The following is a 17527-nucleotide window of genomic DNA, read 5'->3' on the forward strand; positions in this document are numbered from 1 at the left end:
ACCCTCTTGGATATAAATTTTTCAGGCCAACTCATGCAACTACATTCACCAAGCTCTGTCAAAACTGCCCATTCAGGAATAAAACAGATGACTGACTAGTTCCCAAGTGACCAAGCTGTGATTAGATAGGCACAGCAGTGGAAATCTCCTCCCTCTCTGAAATACAAGGAGCGAATATATCAAATAACTTGTAAAAAAAAAGAAGTCTACTCTGAATGTACAAATGATTGAAGGATTGATTCCCACTGTTTTCCCAAATGCATACCAGGCAACCCACCAAAAATAAGTGCAGACAGGCTGACTCCAGCAGGGCAATCTAAGGCTAGCTGTAAACTTTCCCTCGTGGCCCCAACCCAAAAGCTACCACCTCCCTTGGCCTTTGAGGCTTCATTAACCTCTGCCTCCTGGCTCAGACCTCATAACCCAGCTCCTGTCCGAGCTCTGATAACGTTCTCCAAGGCTGTGCATCTCACTGCTCTATATCTCAATAAACAGCCTCATGTGTGGAAGATTGAGCCTGGCCTGTTTCTTTCCTTTCTCCTCCATTTTCCTAACAATGATTATATATCCCAATAAGGAATTCGGCTCCATGCTTTTTTTTTTTAAAGGACACTGCACTGAGAGCTCCAACCCATGCCTAGTTCTAAGGATATAGGGAGAAAGAAGAAAGGGGCAGGCTGAGAGTCTATTCAATCTTACCCAAATAAAATTGTTGGGGGGAGGGTACTTCTGACTTAGAAAGGATTAGCCACAGAAGAGCTCAGATGGACTAGATAGGTGCCATTTGTTATTGACAATAAGAAGCATGGATACCCAGCTCAAGAAAACAATGACTGGAAAGACAAACCTTTGCCTTTAAATCTTTTTTTTTTTTTTTGGTCAGTCGTGGGGCTTGAACTGTGGGCTCGGGCGCTGTCCCTCAGCTCTTCAGCTCAAGGCAAGCGCTCTACCACTTGAGCTACAGCGCCACTTCCTAAATCTTAACTCATGTAACAAAGTTGCTATTTAAAGAGAAAAAACTAAGAACTCAAAGCTAGCAGTAACTCTAAGTCTTCCCTCTAGCCACACACTGATCATTTCCATGAGAACATTAACATGTCCTGTTTTCTATTTCAAAACATGTTGCAAGGGCTGGGAAGGTGGCTCAGTGGTAGAACGCTTGCCTTGCATGCATGAGGACCTGGGTTCGATTCCTCAGCACCACATAAGCAAAAAGAAAAAAAAAGCTGTAAGTGGCGCTGTGGCTCAAGTGGTAGAGCGCTAGCCTTGAGCTGAAGAACTGAGGGACAGCGCCCAGGCCCAGAGTTCAGGCCCCATGACCGGACCCAAAAAAAAAAAACCCCAAAACAAAACAAAAAAAACCAAACAAACATAATGCAAACTTCTGCATTACCACCACACTTCTCCCTTTAGTTATTCACTGCCCCAATTCTGATTCCCAAAACTGGGCCTCCTCCCAGGCATAGTTCACACCTATAGTCCCAGGAGGTAGAGATCAGGAGGATCACTTGGTAGAGTCCAGTATGTAAGGGGGTGGGGGGTGGGGGAAGGAGATGAAGGAATACCTTAACCAAAAAGCCAGGTGGAGTGGCACAATCCTGTCATTTACTTGGGAGATGTAAAAATTGTGTAGTCTAGCTAGTATAGGCAAAAATGCAGGACCATATTAAATTATGAAGTAAAGGACAGCAGCGTGGCTCCAGTGGTTTTATAACACACTTGCCTAGCAAGGGTGAGATACTGAGTTCACCCCAATACCTCCAAAAAAGAAAAAAAGGAGGGAGAAGTCCCTGATGCCTCTTCAGTCAGTCCCCAATTTACCCCACCATTAAACCCCTAGCTGTAACTGTAAAGGTCCCCTTTGGTAAGTCCAAAGGTTAATGCTCCATCCACGGTGAGTAGATGAAGCAGCAGGATTTCACACAGCCTATTACACCAAACTCCCTGGGACTAAGTTTCTTTGCTTGCTTTCAGGACTCCTCCTGGCTCTCATCCCGTATCTACCTTACATCTGCTTTGTAGCTTAACTCCCCAAATCATCTCAACATCCCCAACTTATTTTCTTGAGCTAGGTATCCATGTTTATTATTTCCAATAATCAGGGGCCCTTCTCTAGCCCTTCTGATCTACTATGTGTGGATTTCATATCACAAAGTGAAAAGTTCCTAATTTTGAACCTTTTACCAAATGTTTAAATCTAAGATAAACATATTAAAAACAAACAACAAAAATCCTGTCACTCTAGCAGCTTACAGATTGCCTAGTGCAGACAACCCAGCAGGCCCCATCACCATTTACAATAAAGGAAACATGATGCTTTACTGAAAGCCAAACAAGCTGAAATCAAAAGATAAATGGAGCCCAATACACAGCCGTTCCTGATGGGCTAGCTTTTAACGGTGTTTACAATGTTTTAACTGGAGTTCAAAAATTCATTGAAGAATGAATTGTGATAAAAATCTGGGCTAAATCAACTCGAATAGCCTTTAATGTTTAGGGAAAATGAATACTTTTTTTTCTTTCTACAAAAGACAAGACAAATCAAGTTGTGAAAGCTAGAGATTTATTGTTATTTTGTGATTAATAAATCATCAAATTGGTTATGACACTGTCCCACACTGTACACCACCATTCACCAGTACAAAAGTCTAGCAAAGACACATGAATTCCATCCATAACAACCTCCTCTAAGCATGCCTCCACCCTGACCTTCGTACATGCTTTCCTCTTGGGGAAAGTGTCTAAACAGTGAATGCACTGGTGGGCAACCTGGCCTCCTGACCTTTTTTTAGAAGCAAGCAACTTACAGAAGTAATGGAATTCAACTTGTATTTCCCTTGATTTTACTGGTCTGAATTCATTTTAGGTTATTTTAACATTGTAATTTTCCTGTAACTGTACACAAGAGAATATAATGACCTAAGAGAATACTGAACCAGAGTCAGCCAAATATATTTCTGACCCTAAAGTTATGTTTTAATTGGTCCTAAAGGAATGTACCACCCCAACAATTTGAGAGTTAGACAAACAGAACTTCTTTGGGAAAGGAAGAAAAAGGCGATTAGCCAAATGTACTCAACATTGTTTAAACGGCTCTTTGTTTTTCACCCCGAATGATACTTCATTACTACACTATATGCACAAAAATCCTAACAGAATCTTGGCTGCCAGTATTATTTAGTTTAGGCTGGCCCAATCCAAGATAGATTCCGTCTTACCCCCCCTCCCCCATTCACCCTTCTCTGAGGATCTGAAAAGCACAATATTTAACTATTTCTTAGAACTATCCAAACACTTCAGAAACAATTGGCTCACAAATCATTTTAAATTCATGTATTGCCTGTACATGAGAAAACTGATAAACCCAAAAGATAGTTCTATTTTTATGTGGCAATTAAAAACTGAAACATCAACACTTTCAGTGAAAGCAACATTTCAATTACAAATTGTAATGCCTATTAAACTACCTATGGGAGAAGCTGAAAAGTCCTAGGCAAATGCATTTTGGGGTATACTACAGTGCTCCTTCAGTAAGCACAGAGATTAAGGTAATTTACAGTCAATCTGTGAATGCTGAGACAAAGTTACATTATGTTGTCTACACAATTAAATGTCCTATAACAGATAACCAGAATCAGCTTTTCCTTATTTTCAACAAACCTGACTGGCACTTCTGCTGAGAGATGTTTATCAAAGATGCTGTAAGATTCTATACAACTAGGAAATACTTGGGAGTATTTCCTTATCTTTACTTTTTTGGTTACAGGTGTTTTTGCTCATATAACCTATTATGTTTCTAGAAATGCAATCCCAAATGTGCATACTGTATTGTATACAAAGAAAAAAATCGTCAATAGTATAAATCTTACAGCATTGCAAAAATACATGCCAAAGTCACAATAAGCAATATTTTACTACAAATTATAGTGCGCAAATGATTTGCTTCTTTTTTAATGCTTTTATTCTACATAAATTACTACCATAGGCTAATGTTAAAAAGCAAATAAATTGGACAGATGCAGGACAAAAATCTGTTCACCCAATTATAAAAGGTGTTTTTTAAAAAAAATTACAATAAATGCAGAAGTGTTTAATGCATGCAGTAGCCTTAAATGAAAAAGCATTGATTCCCACTGTTCCAAAAAAGAAAAATACAGAAAAAAACCCACACATCTTACTGTACTCCACCTTAAAATGCCATCATATTGGGTTGTTTATAACAGCACAGAATTCCAAGAGTCAAAATGAAATAAAGCAGGTATTTTAAAGATTTAAGAGCCGTTATCAAAAATAAATTACATTTTTTTCCAAGATACAGAAATTCTGCTATGATGGTTGGGAACCCAGTAACCGTTCAATAGCTGCATTGATGTCACCTCCTGTTGCTATTAGGGCTTGTAAGTTTGCTTCGCGGTTCAAAAAGCCCATTGCACTGAGCTGCTCCAGTTGTTGCTGAAATCTGACTTCTGGATTCTGTAGCTGTTAAAAGAAAAATCAAACTCTAAAGCAAACCAGTCCATGTCACATCTAAACAACTTTTCAGTTTTTCTGGTGTCAGGGTTTGAACTTGGGGGGGGGGGTGGTTCACACTCACTCGACTTTCTTCCTCACAGCTGCTGGATGTTCCACACTTCAGCATCTTCTCTAGACTCGCTTTCTGTAGTCACTTTGGACTCCCTTAGACTATCCTGCATGGGCTGGCTTCAAAGCCCAACTCCTGGGTCTTAGCTTCCTAAGTAAGGATTACAGGCTAATCCACTGACAATTAGCTACTTAAAATGCTTTTTAGAATATATTTTAGATAACACATGCTGGTTTACTGAACTATTAAAGTACTATCTCTTTAAACATATTTTAAGTTCTTAAAAGTAAAATTGCAGCCAGGTGCCTGTGGTTCACACTTGTAATCCTGGCAACTCAGGGAGCCTGAGATACGAGGATCATGGTTCAAAACCAGCCTAGGCAGGCAAGTCCGTGAGACTCGTATCTCCAATAAACCAGCAAAAAAAAAAAAAATCTGCATCTCATATTAGCCTCGATCATGTCAAGCTTTACTAATAAAACCACTGCTGGGCGCCAGTGGCTCACGCCTGTAATCCTAGCTACTCAGGAGGCTGAGATCTGAGAATCACGGTTCAAAGCTAGCCCAGACAGGAAAGTCTGTGAGACTCTTATCTCCAATAAACTACTAGAAAACCAGAAGTGGCACTGTGGCTCAAGCGGTAGAGCATTTGCCTTGAGCTGAAGAGCTGAGGGACAGCACCCAGGCCCAGAGTTCAAGCCCCATGACCAACAAAAAACCAAAACAATAAAACTACATTATCTTAGAAGCTCATGATCAAGAAGAAAAATTTAAAAACATATATACAAATAGATGAAATTGAATGAATTCTTTTATGTAGCTACTGACCAGTTGAGTGCCCTTCCCTTGTGTTAAAATATGTTCCAGGGGCTGGGAAGGTGGCTCAGTGGTAGAGTGCTTGCTTTGCATGCCTGAGGCCCTGGGTTCGATTCCTCAGCACCACATAAACAGAAAAAGCCGGAAGTGGCACTGTGGCTCAAGCCGTACAGCACTCGCCTTGAGCTGAAGAGCTGAGGGACAGCCCCCAGGCCCAGAGTTCAGGTCCACAACCGGCAAAAAAAAAAAATGTTCCAATGAGGTTTACAATATGGGCTCAATCTCAACACTAGCTATTGAATTCTAGTTTCAGATCCACAAACTATACTTCTAATCCTGACGATTCAACCACATGGTATCTTTCTTCAGAAATGAGGCTAATCACAGAAAAAGCAGGAAGTGGAGCTGTAGCTCAAGTGCTAGCCATGAGCTAAAGAGCTGAGAGACAGCGCCAAGGCCCAGAGTTCAGGCCCCACAACCAAGGGTGGGGGGAAGGGTGGTGAGGAGTGGGGAATGAGGCTAAACAAAAACACATGAATATCCAGACAACCCTGTTCTACCTGGTAATGGTGAGAGAGGCTTATAGGCTGTTCAATTTATGTAACAGTTCTGTCCAAAACTCAGTACCTAGGTACCAAGAATTCAAACACCTAGGTACCAAGAATTCATATAAAATAGCATTCTCCCTTTATTGCATTAAGACTCAAAAAAAAAAATCTAGGAGGTGGGTATTTGTAGCTCATGGTTGTATTGCTCATGCTTGCTATTCAGAAGTCTGAGACCTGGAAGACTGAGATTTAAAGGCAGTCAAGGCAGAAAAGTCAGAGAGACTCTTAGAGGCACGGATGAAGTGGTAGAGCACCAGCGATAAGTAAAAAAGCTGAGAGCAAAAGGCCCTGAGATCAAGCTCTGGTACTGTCCCTCAAAAAACAAAACAAGGCCTTGAAACATTTTTCCACATGCAGAAGTTTGGGCAACTCATCATACCAGTTTATAATGCTGGACGTCAGTGTCTGACACCTGTAATCCCAGCTACTCTAAGAGGCTAAGATCTGAGGATCAAGGCAGGAAAATCTATGAGAGTTTTATCTCCGATTAACCAACAAGAAGCTAGAAGCAGAAATATGTGGCAGAGTACTAGCCTTGAGCAAAAAAAGCTGAGAGACAGTATCAGGTTCTGAGTTCAAGCCCAGGACCAGTACATGCATGCATGTGCGCACACATGCACACCTCATTTATAAATATCTTTGTCCAATGGTAGGCTCTTAGTAAAAAGCCAATATTTATAACCACATAAACAATATTGAAGGGGTCCCTGTTTTTGAGGTAGACATGTAACACAAGTTACCACAGGAGTGATAAAATGATGGATGGGATCAGTGATTTTCTTTTTATTATTTTCATTTGAAAATGCTAAAAACAGAAGGGTTATAGTTACATAAGTCAGGCAAAATGTATATTTCCTTTTGGACAATGTCACCCTTTCCCTTGCTCTCTACCAGTTTTTCCCTCCCAGCCATCCACAAGTTGTGTAGCTCATTTTCGTTTTTTCTTTTGGTTCCAGTCGTAGGGCCTGAGCGCTGTCCCTCAGCTCTTCACCTCAAGGCTAGCGCTCTACCACTTGAGCCACAGCACCACTTCTGGCTTTTTTTTCCTGCTTATGTGGTGCTGAGGAATCGAACCCAGGGCCTCATGCATGCAAGGCAAGCGCTCTATCACTAAGCCACCTTCCCAGCCCCATGTAGCTCATTTTCAACAATGTCTAGTGAGTACCATTGCTGACTTATTCACCCTTTTTCCCGCTGTTTCTGTGCCTCCCCTTACCCTCCCAAAGACATACAAACTAACTTTTCAAAGTAAAAAAGAAACGCCGATACAGTTGTCCTGCAGTACTGAGGACATCAAATTTCTATTCCTGACAAACTTTCATAAAACAAAACCATTTCAAATGACTTTCAAGCATGGACTTCAACAAAGTACTTTTTTAAAGGATGCTTCTATAAATTATGGTCTGTAGCCCATGCCTACTTAAGACACCAAGATGGGAAAGATCAGTTCAAGGCCAGCCTTGAAGGCATATCCCTTTCTCAACCAATAGCTGGGTGAGTCGGCAAATGCTTCTCTTCCTGCCAAGGTGGGAGTCCAGGATAGCCCAGGTGAAAAAGTTCACAAGACACCATCTGCCAGTAGAAGCTGGGCATGGTAGAATACACCTGTCATCCCAGGTATAATGGGAAGCCTGAAATAGGCAGAGCAAGGTCTATGCATGTGCCTGGGCAGAAGTGGAATTCCCTCTCAAATATAATAATGGGGGGGAAAAGAGGGCTGAGGGGGATTGGAGGTAGGATGGCTCAATGGTACAGTATCTGCTTAGCAAATAAAGGCCTTAAGTTCAAACTCCAGTGTTGCCAAAAGAAAAAAAAAATTATAAGCTAACGCATTCTTCGCCACTTTAGTATCTGATATAGCAACCAACTTAACATAATCTGTACAATATGTTTCCACATTCAATTCCTTAAAATTTCATTAGTCTAATATGAAGGGCAGCTACTGTCCTTTCCTTTTTGGAAATTTTAAATTTCTAATAATTGAATGAGAAATTTAAACAACCCTGTTACCTGTGGGTTTACTCCAGCCAGAGCCTGTAGCATTTGTTGAATGAACTGCTGGTGTCCAGGTTGTTCAGTAGTTCCTGCTGTGGGGCTTGCATTTTCACTAGGTGCAGTGTTAGCTCCAGTGGTTCCTGAAGGACCTCCAGTGCTTCCTAATGCCCCCAAGCCAGGATTAAATCTAGGGGAAAAAGTACTAGTAAGTAACAAACCCAAGTTCTTGTAAAACTAGAAGCCAGGTCAGGTGGTAAATCAGTTATATTTTAACATAGTATTAGCTAAATTAGCCTCTTAAAATGATCGCTTGCAACATTGAAAACTGAAAGCACTCTTAACAAAAAAGGCAAAAGAATATTGAATCTGAAATCTTCAATGTAGCCATTATGCACAAACTTTCCTGAAGTAGTCCTACCCTGGGATAAGGCCGGGGGCTTCGGTTGCCAAAGTCTGTAAACCCTGCTGAATCTGTAGCAAGGCCTGCATTGCTCTAGGATTTGACATTGCTGATAATGTATCAGGATTCTGCATCTAAGAGAAAAAAAAATGAAACATTAAGTAGTCTCAGAAAAGGAAAATAAATGGTGAAATTTTATTTTTTTGTTGTTGCTATTTTTTTTTGAGAAAATTAAAAACTTTACTCCCAGACCCTGGTAATCCATTAACTTCTTCCCAAAATAAACACAAATCTTCTTTAACAGCAAACCTAGTGTAAAAAAACATGACTTGACCTCCCAAATCAATCATAAAAGCCATTTCAGAACTACTTTGAAAACCACAACTATTCTGTTCCTCAAAAAAAGCAAAGTTTCATTCTTGGGGGGGAGAGGGGGAAAGGTGCTTGGAGCCACATACTCCTCTTCTGACCAAGTGATTTTGGTACTAATTACCAGTAATGTATACTCAAACGAAAGTTCCAAATTTGAAGATGACACATGTGTCCTGAGTTTCCAGATTTCACCTATTTCCAAATATCCACCACCTGACTGACCAACTAAACTTACATCATCACAATAGATCAAGGACACTAACCAACCTTGTAGAATGGTTTACAAGCCTGACAATCATTTACATAAACACCACCATTTCAAAAACACCACAAATAACTTCTTTTATCTTCTTAAATAATAAAACACCATGGCAATCTTAGGTACGTTTTTATAATAAAACCTTCCTTACATGACAACACTGACAATTTTATTCCTACTAACTCCAAGTTTAAGGAAATGAGTTCTACCCCTTAGAGAAAATAGGCTTTCTACTAATTTAGAAAAAACCAAACCGAACCTATAAAATAGAATAGGGTAGCTCTTTCCTGTCACTCAAGAGTAGTTAAACCATAAAGTATAATGTAACACAAGGAAGTACTTCAAAGTTAGAAAGGTGAAAGGAAATGGCTCATGATATTAACAACGCATTCAAAATCCTAAATCCTCAAAAACAAGATGGTTCTTTCCTCACAAGTTACATTTCAGAAATACAGCAAAATGTCAGCAGTGAAATGGGAATCAGGTAGGATCAAGCTGAATTCTCTGCAAGGAATTGACAGCACTTATATGCTGTTTTGCATTTTGCTATCAGCCAGAAAAGAGCAAGGAAAATATTCATCAAAGTTTTTCAAGCAAATCATTATGGAAGATAGCTAGCATCTTTTCTTACTCACTTGTTGTAGGAAAGTTGGGAGTTGTTGTCTCATTTGTTCTTGAAGCTGAGGGTTTCCAGCAAATAGGGGATTATTCAGCATCATCTATGGGGCAAGTGTTCAAACAATTTTAACTAGAAATATCTGAAACAAGTAATGTACCTTGTTTAATATTCTATCTTCCTCCAGAGGCCTAATTTGGCATTTGAAAAGGAAGAAGGTAGAATGTAGATAAAAAAGGAAAAAGGAATATACTATCCCGAGGGATCTCCAAAAACCAGAAACAAAAATGAGGTCTCCTTTCTCTCAACAAGAATGGTGAATATGGTAATGACATGCAATATCCTAAAAAATAAAAGCAATCATTTTCTTAGCTTTTTGTGCAAAGATGAATTTTTGCCTTGGAAAGAAAAGTGGGAGTAACTGGTTCTTATGATGATGTATTTGCAGCTACACTGTCAGAAGAAACATAAACATCAATATATTTTAAAACTATGTATTTTGCTTGCTTAGAAACCTCCACACAAATGGCAAGCACAGAGAAAATCCAGATCTGGAACCATTGTATCTACCTATTACAAAACAGCTAATAGTAGGTCCAGAAAAATAACACCACAAAACATCAACCAACTTGCCAGAGAAATGAAGCTGCTAGGTCAAAAACAGCCAAAACTAGCACCGACAGTCCTCTGGGGAACATGCTAAAATGTTTTAAGATCTGAAAGATGTAAATCCATTTAAGAAGACCAAGATTAGCAAAAAGTCATGGTTTATATTAACATGTTGGATACCTGAAAATAAGATTACAATACACAATCAGCAAAACCAGGAAACGAATAAATTCTCTCAGCTTCAAAAAAGCCAAATCTCATACCACTTTTCCCAAAGTGAAAAATCAACTAACAATGATTTACTAATAGCCTATTTATGTGCCCAAAGTCTGGGAGAAAATAATGCTTGCCCTCAATTAAATAACCATGTTGAAGAGCAGGTATATATAAATGCTGAAAGAAAAGAATTTCTGTTGCCCTCTATCCAGTTATCTATCGTTGCAAAGCAGATCACTTAACATAATGAAGCAGGAAGAAGTTAAACAATATTTTATGGATATATAGTTTATTTCCAAGTAACTAAAAAAATACCTACTGAGACCAACAAATCTGTTTCTTTATTAGATCAGTCAAATACCTCTTGGCTATGAACACATAAGAACCATATTTACTTTTCAACATTTGTTACTAAAGCTAATCTAGGAAAAAAAAAAAACCACCACCTCAAACATACTCAATTCTTTCTCAGAAAAATCATCTCTTTTGAATATACTTCTCCTTACCTGGCTTCATACCATTTAGGTATTTACATTTAAGATCTCTAACACTTAAAAATCAAAAAACTATGTGATGTAATATTCTGATACAGAATACATTGTAAAAGTTGCTTAATTTTTTATATTAAAAGGAGCCCTTATCTAATATTCTTTGTCAACATTTTTGCTTTAGAGTGTAAAAAAATCATTATGTGGGAATTGTTAAAGTCCCCTTAGAATGTAAAATTATTACGTAAGGCTAGGAACATTATAAGTCAAATGTTAAAAGATGAACATTCAGTACTATTGAATATGTATTCCTTAACATACATATATAACCACTATATACATTTTGTTCCAGTTTTTTATTTTTCCCTTGTTACTAATTTTAAACAAATGTAACCATTTTTAGCTTTTTTTTACTGTTAATTCACTAATTATATGAGTCTGATAATTTTCAAATTAATGAAACTTTCATAAAACTATTGGCAATATAAAATATTTTAAATACAAATATTACTCGATGCTAAAGCCAAGCACTGATGGCTTATATCTGCAATACCTACATAGGAAGCTATGAATGTGAGGATCATAGTTCAAGGCCAGCACAACCAGAAGAAAGTCTACAAGATGGACTCTTATAAGAGGGAAGCTGGGCCTTGGTTGCAGATGCCTGCCATTTCACCAATGACAAGAAGCCTAAAATAGATGGAATGCAGTATAGACACACACCTAGGCAGTTAATCAGACATTATTTCAAAAATAAGCAACACTGGCTGGGAAGGTGGCTCAGTGGTAGAGTGCTTGCCTTGCATGTATGATGCCCTGGGTTCGATTCCTCAGCACCACATAAGCAGAAAAAAGCCAGAAGTGGAGCTGTAGCTCAAGTGGTAGAGCGCTAGCCTTGAGCTGAAGAGCTGAGGGACAGCACCCAGGCCCAGAGTTCAGGCCCCACAACTGGCACCAAAAAAAAAAAAAAAAAAAAGCAACACTAAAACAGGAAGAGGTGTAGCTTAATTATAGAACTCAGGTGTAGCAAGTGGGAGGGTCCAGAGGTCACAGTAGGGGAGAGGGAATAATGAATGGATCGTTCATTAGTTATTTAACTATTTCCAATTTTACAAGCAGTTACTGAAAATTTAATCTTCAGTAGATATACTTTATATCATATAGTTTTAGGGTTTAAAAAACAAAAACATGTCATCTGATATAATGAAGTGATTCATTAAAATTTTTTTTAACCAGTTGTTTAAAGATACAGGTGGACCTATTGCAACAATGAGAAGTACAAGTTGTCATGTCCAAAACGAGCTTTACAACGTCGGGGCGGGGAAGGAGAAGGATTGGGATTGGGGGGGAGGGGGGAGGCTGGGAAGGGATGTGAAGGGTAAACAAAAGGAGGAGGCTGCAATGCTTGGTAAGAAATGTACGCATTATCCTGCCCATGCAATTGTAACCCCTCTGTACAGTATGTTCACAAATAAAATAAAAAAAAATTTTTTTTAATTTAAAAATTAGATTAGGGCTGGGAATGTGGCTTAGTGGTAGAGTGCTTGCCTCCCAAGCTTGAAGCCCTGGGTTTTATTCCTCATAAACAGAAAAGGCTGGAAGTGGCACTGTGGTCAAGTGGTACAGCACTAGCCTTGAGCACAGAGATGCTCAAGGACAGTGCACAGGCCTTGAGTTCAAGCTCCAGGATCAGCAAAATAAATAAGTAAAAACTAAAAAATAAATAAAGTAGATTAACTATGAAACATTCCGAATTCCCAACACTCAACTTAGCCCATTTTTAATGAATGGCAAATATATGAATGGCCGAGGCTTAATTCACATCCTCCATCAAGCCTACTGGTGCAAAATCTATGTGACAGATCGGGATCTCCTACAGAATCTGAGGGACTTAAAAAAAAGAAAACCAGAAAGTAAGATCCAACACAAGTTCATCAAAATCTCTAAGGATGAGGTCAAGGATCAGTGTGTGTGTGCCTGTGTGTGTGTGTGTAAGTGTGTGTGTGCGCTTAAACTCAGAGTCTGGGTGTTGTCGCTGAGCCTCTTTGTGCTCAAAGCTAGAGCTCTATCATTTGAGCCACAGCCACTTCTGGTTTTTGAGTGGTGGTGGAGATAAGTGTTTCATGGGGACTTTTCTGCCCAGGCTGGATTCAAACTCGATCCTCAGATCTCAGGCTCCAGAGTAGCTAGGATTACAGGTGTGAATCACCAGCACCCAGCTTGGTACTGTTTTAAAGCTCCAAGTAAAGCTCAATGTTTCAATACATAAGTTTTCTCAGTTATGATCTCTTTAGAAACATATTAGTAGTGAGTAGATCAGTAAAAGACAAAGAATGTCAATAATGGAAGTGGCTTATAATGGAAAGAATGAGAGCATTCTTCCTGAAAGTATGCTTGTTTTTAAAACACAATTTGAGGATATTTTACAAATATGTTTAGTTTGACTAAACATAGTTTAACAAAGTTTAACATAGTTAAACTAAGCCACCTAATACACAACATTTCAAACATTGATAGTGCTCTAAAAGATTCACATTTCACAGACACACCTATCTTACAAAGCAATCCAAAACTGTTGTCTTCATTTCCTAAGTTAATTAACATAGATCGATTTTATAAGCTTGCAGTTCTAACCAATTACAGCAGTGAAGTTTTAAGATTTATTTACTTTTTATTATTATTTTTGTTTACGTGGTACTGAGGACTGAACGGCAACCACTAAGCCACATGCCCAGTCCCTGATGTTTTTATTTTATATAAAATAAGCTGCCCCCCAAAACTCGGAGATGCAGTTTGCCTACATCGCCAGCGTGTTCAGACATCACAATGCAAATTTGCCCAATCAAGATGATCAGTTATTAAGTTCAAACTTCCATCTTCAATATATTTATAAACTCACCTGTGCAGCAAGGTCAGGATTCTGGCTTAGTGACTGCATCATGCTCCTCATGTACGGGGCAGACAACATGTTTTGCATAAGTTGTGGGTTTTCAGTTATTTGCTGCAACAAGCTCTGCATTCCTGGTGTGTTGAACATACTAGCTGAAAGTTTATTTAAAAAAAAAAAGACATACACTTAAGTAAAACTTTAATACAACAAATACCTCCCTCACTTAAGTTTTAGTAACTGCAACAATCATCCCCTTATCCAGAGATTTGTTTTATAGTTTTGGTTACCAAACCCATGGTCAACCATGACCTCTCAAAATTTAACAGAAGGTTCCAGAATAATTTCTAAGTTTTAAATTACACTGTTCTGAGAGCATTAATGAAATCTCATGATGTTCTGCTCCATCTTTTTGTCAGTCATGTCTATACTATATATCTACCTACATATTAGTCACTTAGCAGCTAACTCAGTTATCAAACTGACCCTTATTTTACTCAGTTATGGCTTTAAAGCATAAGAATCATGACACTGACAATTCGGAGGGGCCAAAAAGTGAAGCCACAACGTGCAAAATCTATGCAAAAAGGTAACTAATTTGATATAAGGGAAAATTAAGTCATATGCAGAGAGGTTGCAAAGGTCTATAAGAAAAAATTTCTGTATCTCTGTGAAATTGTGAAGGAAAAAGAAGCTCATGCTATTTTTGCTATTATACCTCAAACTGTAAAAATTTCATCCGCAAGCACTAATAAGTGCTTCGTTAGAATAGAAAAGGCATTAAATTTGCATATTTATGTCTAAGAAAACAATGTGTTACCAGGTATCAATGTTTTTTTATTTAGATCTTCTACCAGGAGCCTTGGAACATGTACAAGATGCAGGAAACAAAAACTATACTATATACATATTATGCATCAACTAAGGAAAAAAACTAAAACCAAGATCCCAAAAGTATATATACTAGTAAAACAAAAATGACTTTAATTAGAATTCTGGTTGTATTTACAGTAAAAATCACATCTACTGGCAAAACTAAGTTCTAAAGTCTGTTTAAGGCAAAATTCAGACATGCTGAAATTATTCTTGAAAAAAATCTCACATGGAAATCTAGGTCATGGTCTGAGACAACTTTTCCCAGGATTACACACACACACAAAGTCACGGGATCATATTCAGCCGTCAACAGTACTCCTGGAGGAATAAAAATATATAAAGTCTCCATCCCATATCCACTAAATGCATGCAGGCACATTTGGCAGGCATGTTTGACACTTGGGAGAGACTTTAGAGAATAGTGACTAAAAGCAGCATCTGGAACCAAATTACCTGAGCTCAAATCCAACCTAACTATACAACTTTGGGCAAATTATTTAGCTTTTGCATACTTCTGTTCCCCATCTATAAAATGGAAAAAATAGCGTCTACTTCATAGGATGGTTGTAATGATTCAATTAATGAGTGAAGAACTTGTTAAAAATGTTTTGTTCAGCCATATGCCGTTGGCTCACGCCTATAATCCTAGCTACTGAGGAGGCTGAGACCTGAGGATCACGGTTCAAAGCCAGCCTGGGCAGGAAAGTCCATGAGACTCTTATCTCCAATTAACCACCAGAAAATCGAAAGTGGTGCTGTGGCTCAAGCGGTAGAGTGCTCGTCTTCAGCTGAAGAACGCAGGGATAGCACCCAAGCCCAGAGTTCAAGCCCCATGACCGACAAAAAAGTTTTGTTCGTACTCATTATTTACTCATGTAACTGTAACTCTTCTGTACAGTATCTTTACAATAAAAAATATAATAAAAATATTTCGTTGTTGGAAGTTACAGTTGAATTTATATAAAATTCAGTAGTGATTAACTCATTTATATAGGTATTTCTTTTGTGTTTAATTTATGCATTTTCAATTGCTGATTAGATATTTAAACTTAAATGTTTTCTAAGTTATTATATCAAGTGAACTCACTTAACTTTTTCATTTCTCTTCTGATTCTCCCATCTAATGAGAATACTTTTATTAAGCTTAAAACATTTGATTCTTTCCACTTATCTATTTTATTGCAACTGCAGTTTGTAATAATTTTTTTCCCTATTTTCTCAAGTTGGAAGTCTCAATTTTGTCTTTTCTCACATCCTAGAAGCTAAGAATACTCTAATACAAGTTGGTAAACTACAGGCTGCAGGATAAATCTGGATATAATGTTTTTGTACATCTCAAAAGGTAAGAATTGCTTCTACATTTTTAAATGATTAGGGGCAGGGTAGGGAGGAAATAATAAAGACAAAAAGGTTTGGTCATGATAGCTCAAACTTGTTATCCCAGCTACTCTAGAGACAGAAATCAGAAGGATGTAGGTTAGAGGCTGCTCTAGGCAAGAGGTTAAGCACATCTTCATCTCAACAAATAGGTTAAACTCTGATGAAATATGTATCATCCCAGAAGAAAAACTGTAGTCCAGTCCAGCCCAACTGTGAAACCCTATCCAAAAAGGAAACTAAAGCAAAATGAATGGGAAGCATGGCTCAAGTGGTAGAGTACAAGTGCAAGGCCCCAGGCTCAAACCCCAGTATTGGGGGGGGGAAATGTAGTGAAGATAATTATTTTTTAAAACATGGAAACTATGAAATTCCATTATCAGTGTCTATAAATACCATTTTGTTGGACCATTCATGCTGATACATTTATTGCCCACAGGTGCTGTGGCACTAGAAAAGCAGAGCTAGAAGACTTGTGACAGTCTATGGTGCTAATCACTGCTTCACTCTACTGAGCACTGTACTCCAAACCAAATTATAGTGAGTCAGTTAAAACTCAGGCTACACAAAATCCTTCTCGCATCCTGTTTTTCTTAATTATCAATACATACCAACCATATGAAGAAAAAGGCTATGAATATCATACTTTTAAGGCACAGTTGAAAATAAAATGTTCTATCAAATGATATTGGAAAACACTCTTTATTGTGTAATGAAATTAAAGAACATAACATGTAGACATTTCTAGAATAAATACTTCTCCCAATACCCCAGTCAGATATGATGACATGCACCTGCAATCCCAGCATATGGGAGTGCCCAAAATTGAGCTTCTAAAAAAGCCTAGCATGGAATAACTAAGGTAAAACTATTTCCAAAGAAATTGAAGGTCACTAATTCAACTTGAGCCTGGGCTACATTGCTAACTAGCAATACCATCTCAAAACAAAGGCAATCGACTCTCTATCCCCCCAACTGACAGGAAGATGGGACAGAAAGATGAATTTCAGAACAACCTGGGATACATAATGAGAATTTCTCCTAAAACAGAACAACAAAATAAGACACAGAATCCCACTGGCAGGAAAGCAATACTTTGTAAAATTAGAAAACCAGCTGAGTGCCAGTGGCTCACAACTATAATCCTAGCTACTCGGGAGGCTGAGATGAGGATCACAGTTTGAAGCCAGTGTGAAACTCTTATCATCTTCAATTAACCACCAAAAAAGAAAAAAAAAAAGCCAAAAGCGCAGAATACTAGCTTCGAACACACGAACACACGAACACACACACACACACACACACACACACTCACACTCACTCAAGCACAAGTGGCCTGTAATTCTAGCTCCTCAGGAGACTGAGCTCTGAGGATCATGGCTTGAAATCAGCCCAGGCAGGAATGTCCATGAGACTCTTATTGCCA

At 38.4% G+C, this 17527-nt stretch overlaps 1 protein-coding gene across 2 annotated transcripts in view; it reads right to left on the reverse strand.

Moving 5' to 3' along the window:
* Positions 1-2541: 2541 nt before the first annotated feature.
* Ubqln1 (ubiquilin 1) overlaps positions 2542-17527 on the reverse strand; it is a 40626-nt gene continuing 25640 nt past the window's right edge. The window contains exons 7-11 of one of the 2 annotated variants that reach the window (XM_013031079.1): positions 13861-14003; positions 9668-9751; positions 8420-8535; positions 8017-8188; positions 2542-4479 (exon numbers count right to left, since the gene is read on the reverse strand). In XM_013031079.1, the coding sequence (XP_012886533.1) occupies positions 4327-4479; positions 8017-8188; positions 8420-8535; positions 9668-9751; positions 13861-14003 (668 nt within the window). In that variant the 3' untranslated portion in view covers positions 2542-4326. The remainder of the gene's footprint in view (positions 4480-8016; positions 8189-8419; positions 8536-9667; positions 9752-13860; positions 14004-17527) is intronic. The other variant, XM_013031080.1, reaches the window with a different exon arrangement.

This window comes from Dipodomys ordii, unplaced genomic scaffold (genome assembly GCF_000151885.1).
Source record: "Dipodomys ordii isolate 6190 unplaced genomic scaffold, Dord_2.0 Scaffold137, whole genome shotgun sequence".
NCBI lineage: Eukaryota > Metazoa > Chordata > Mammalia > Rodentia > Heteromyidae > Dipodomys > Dipodomys ordii.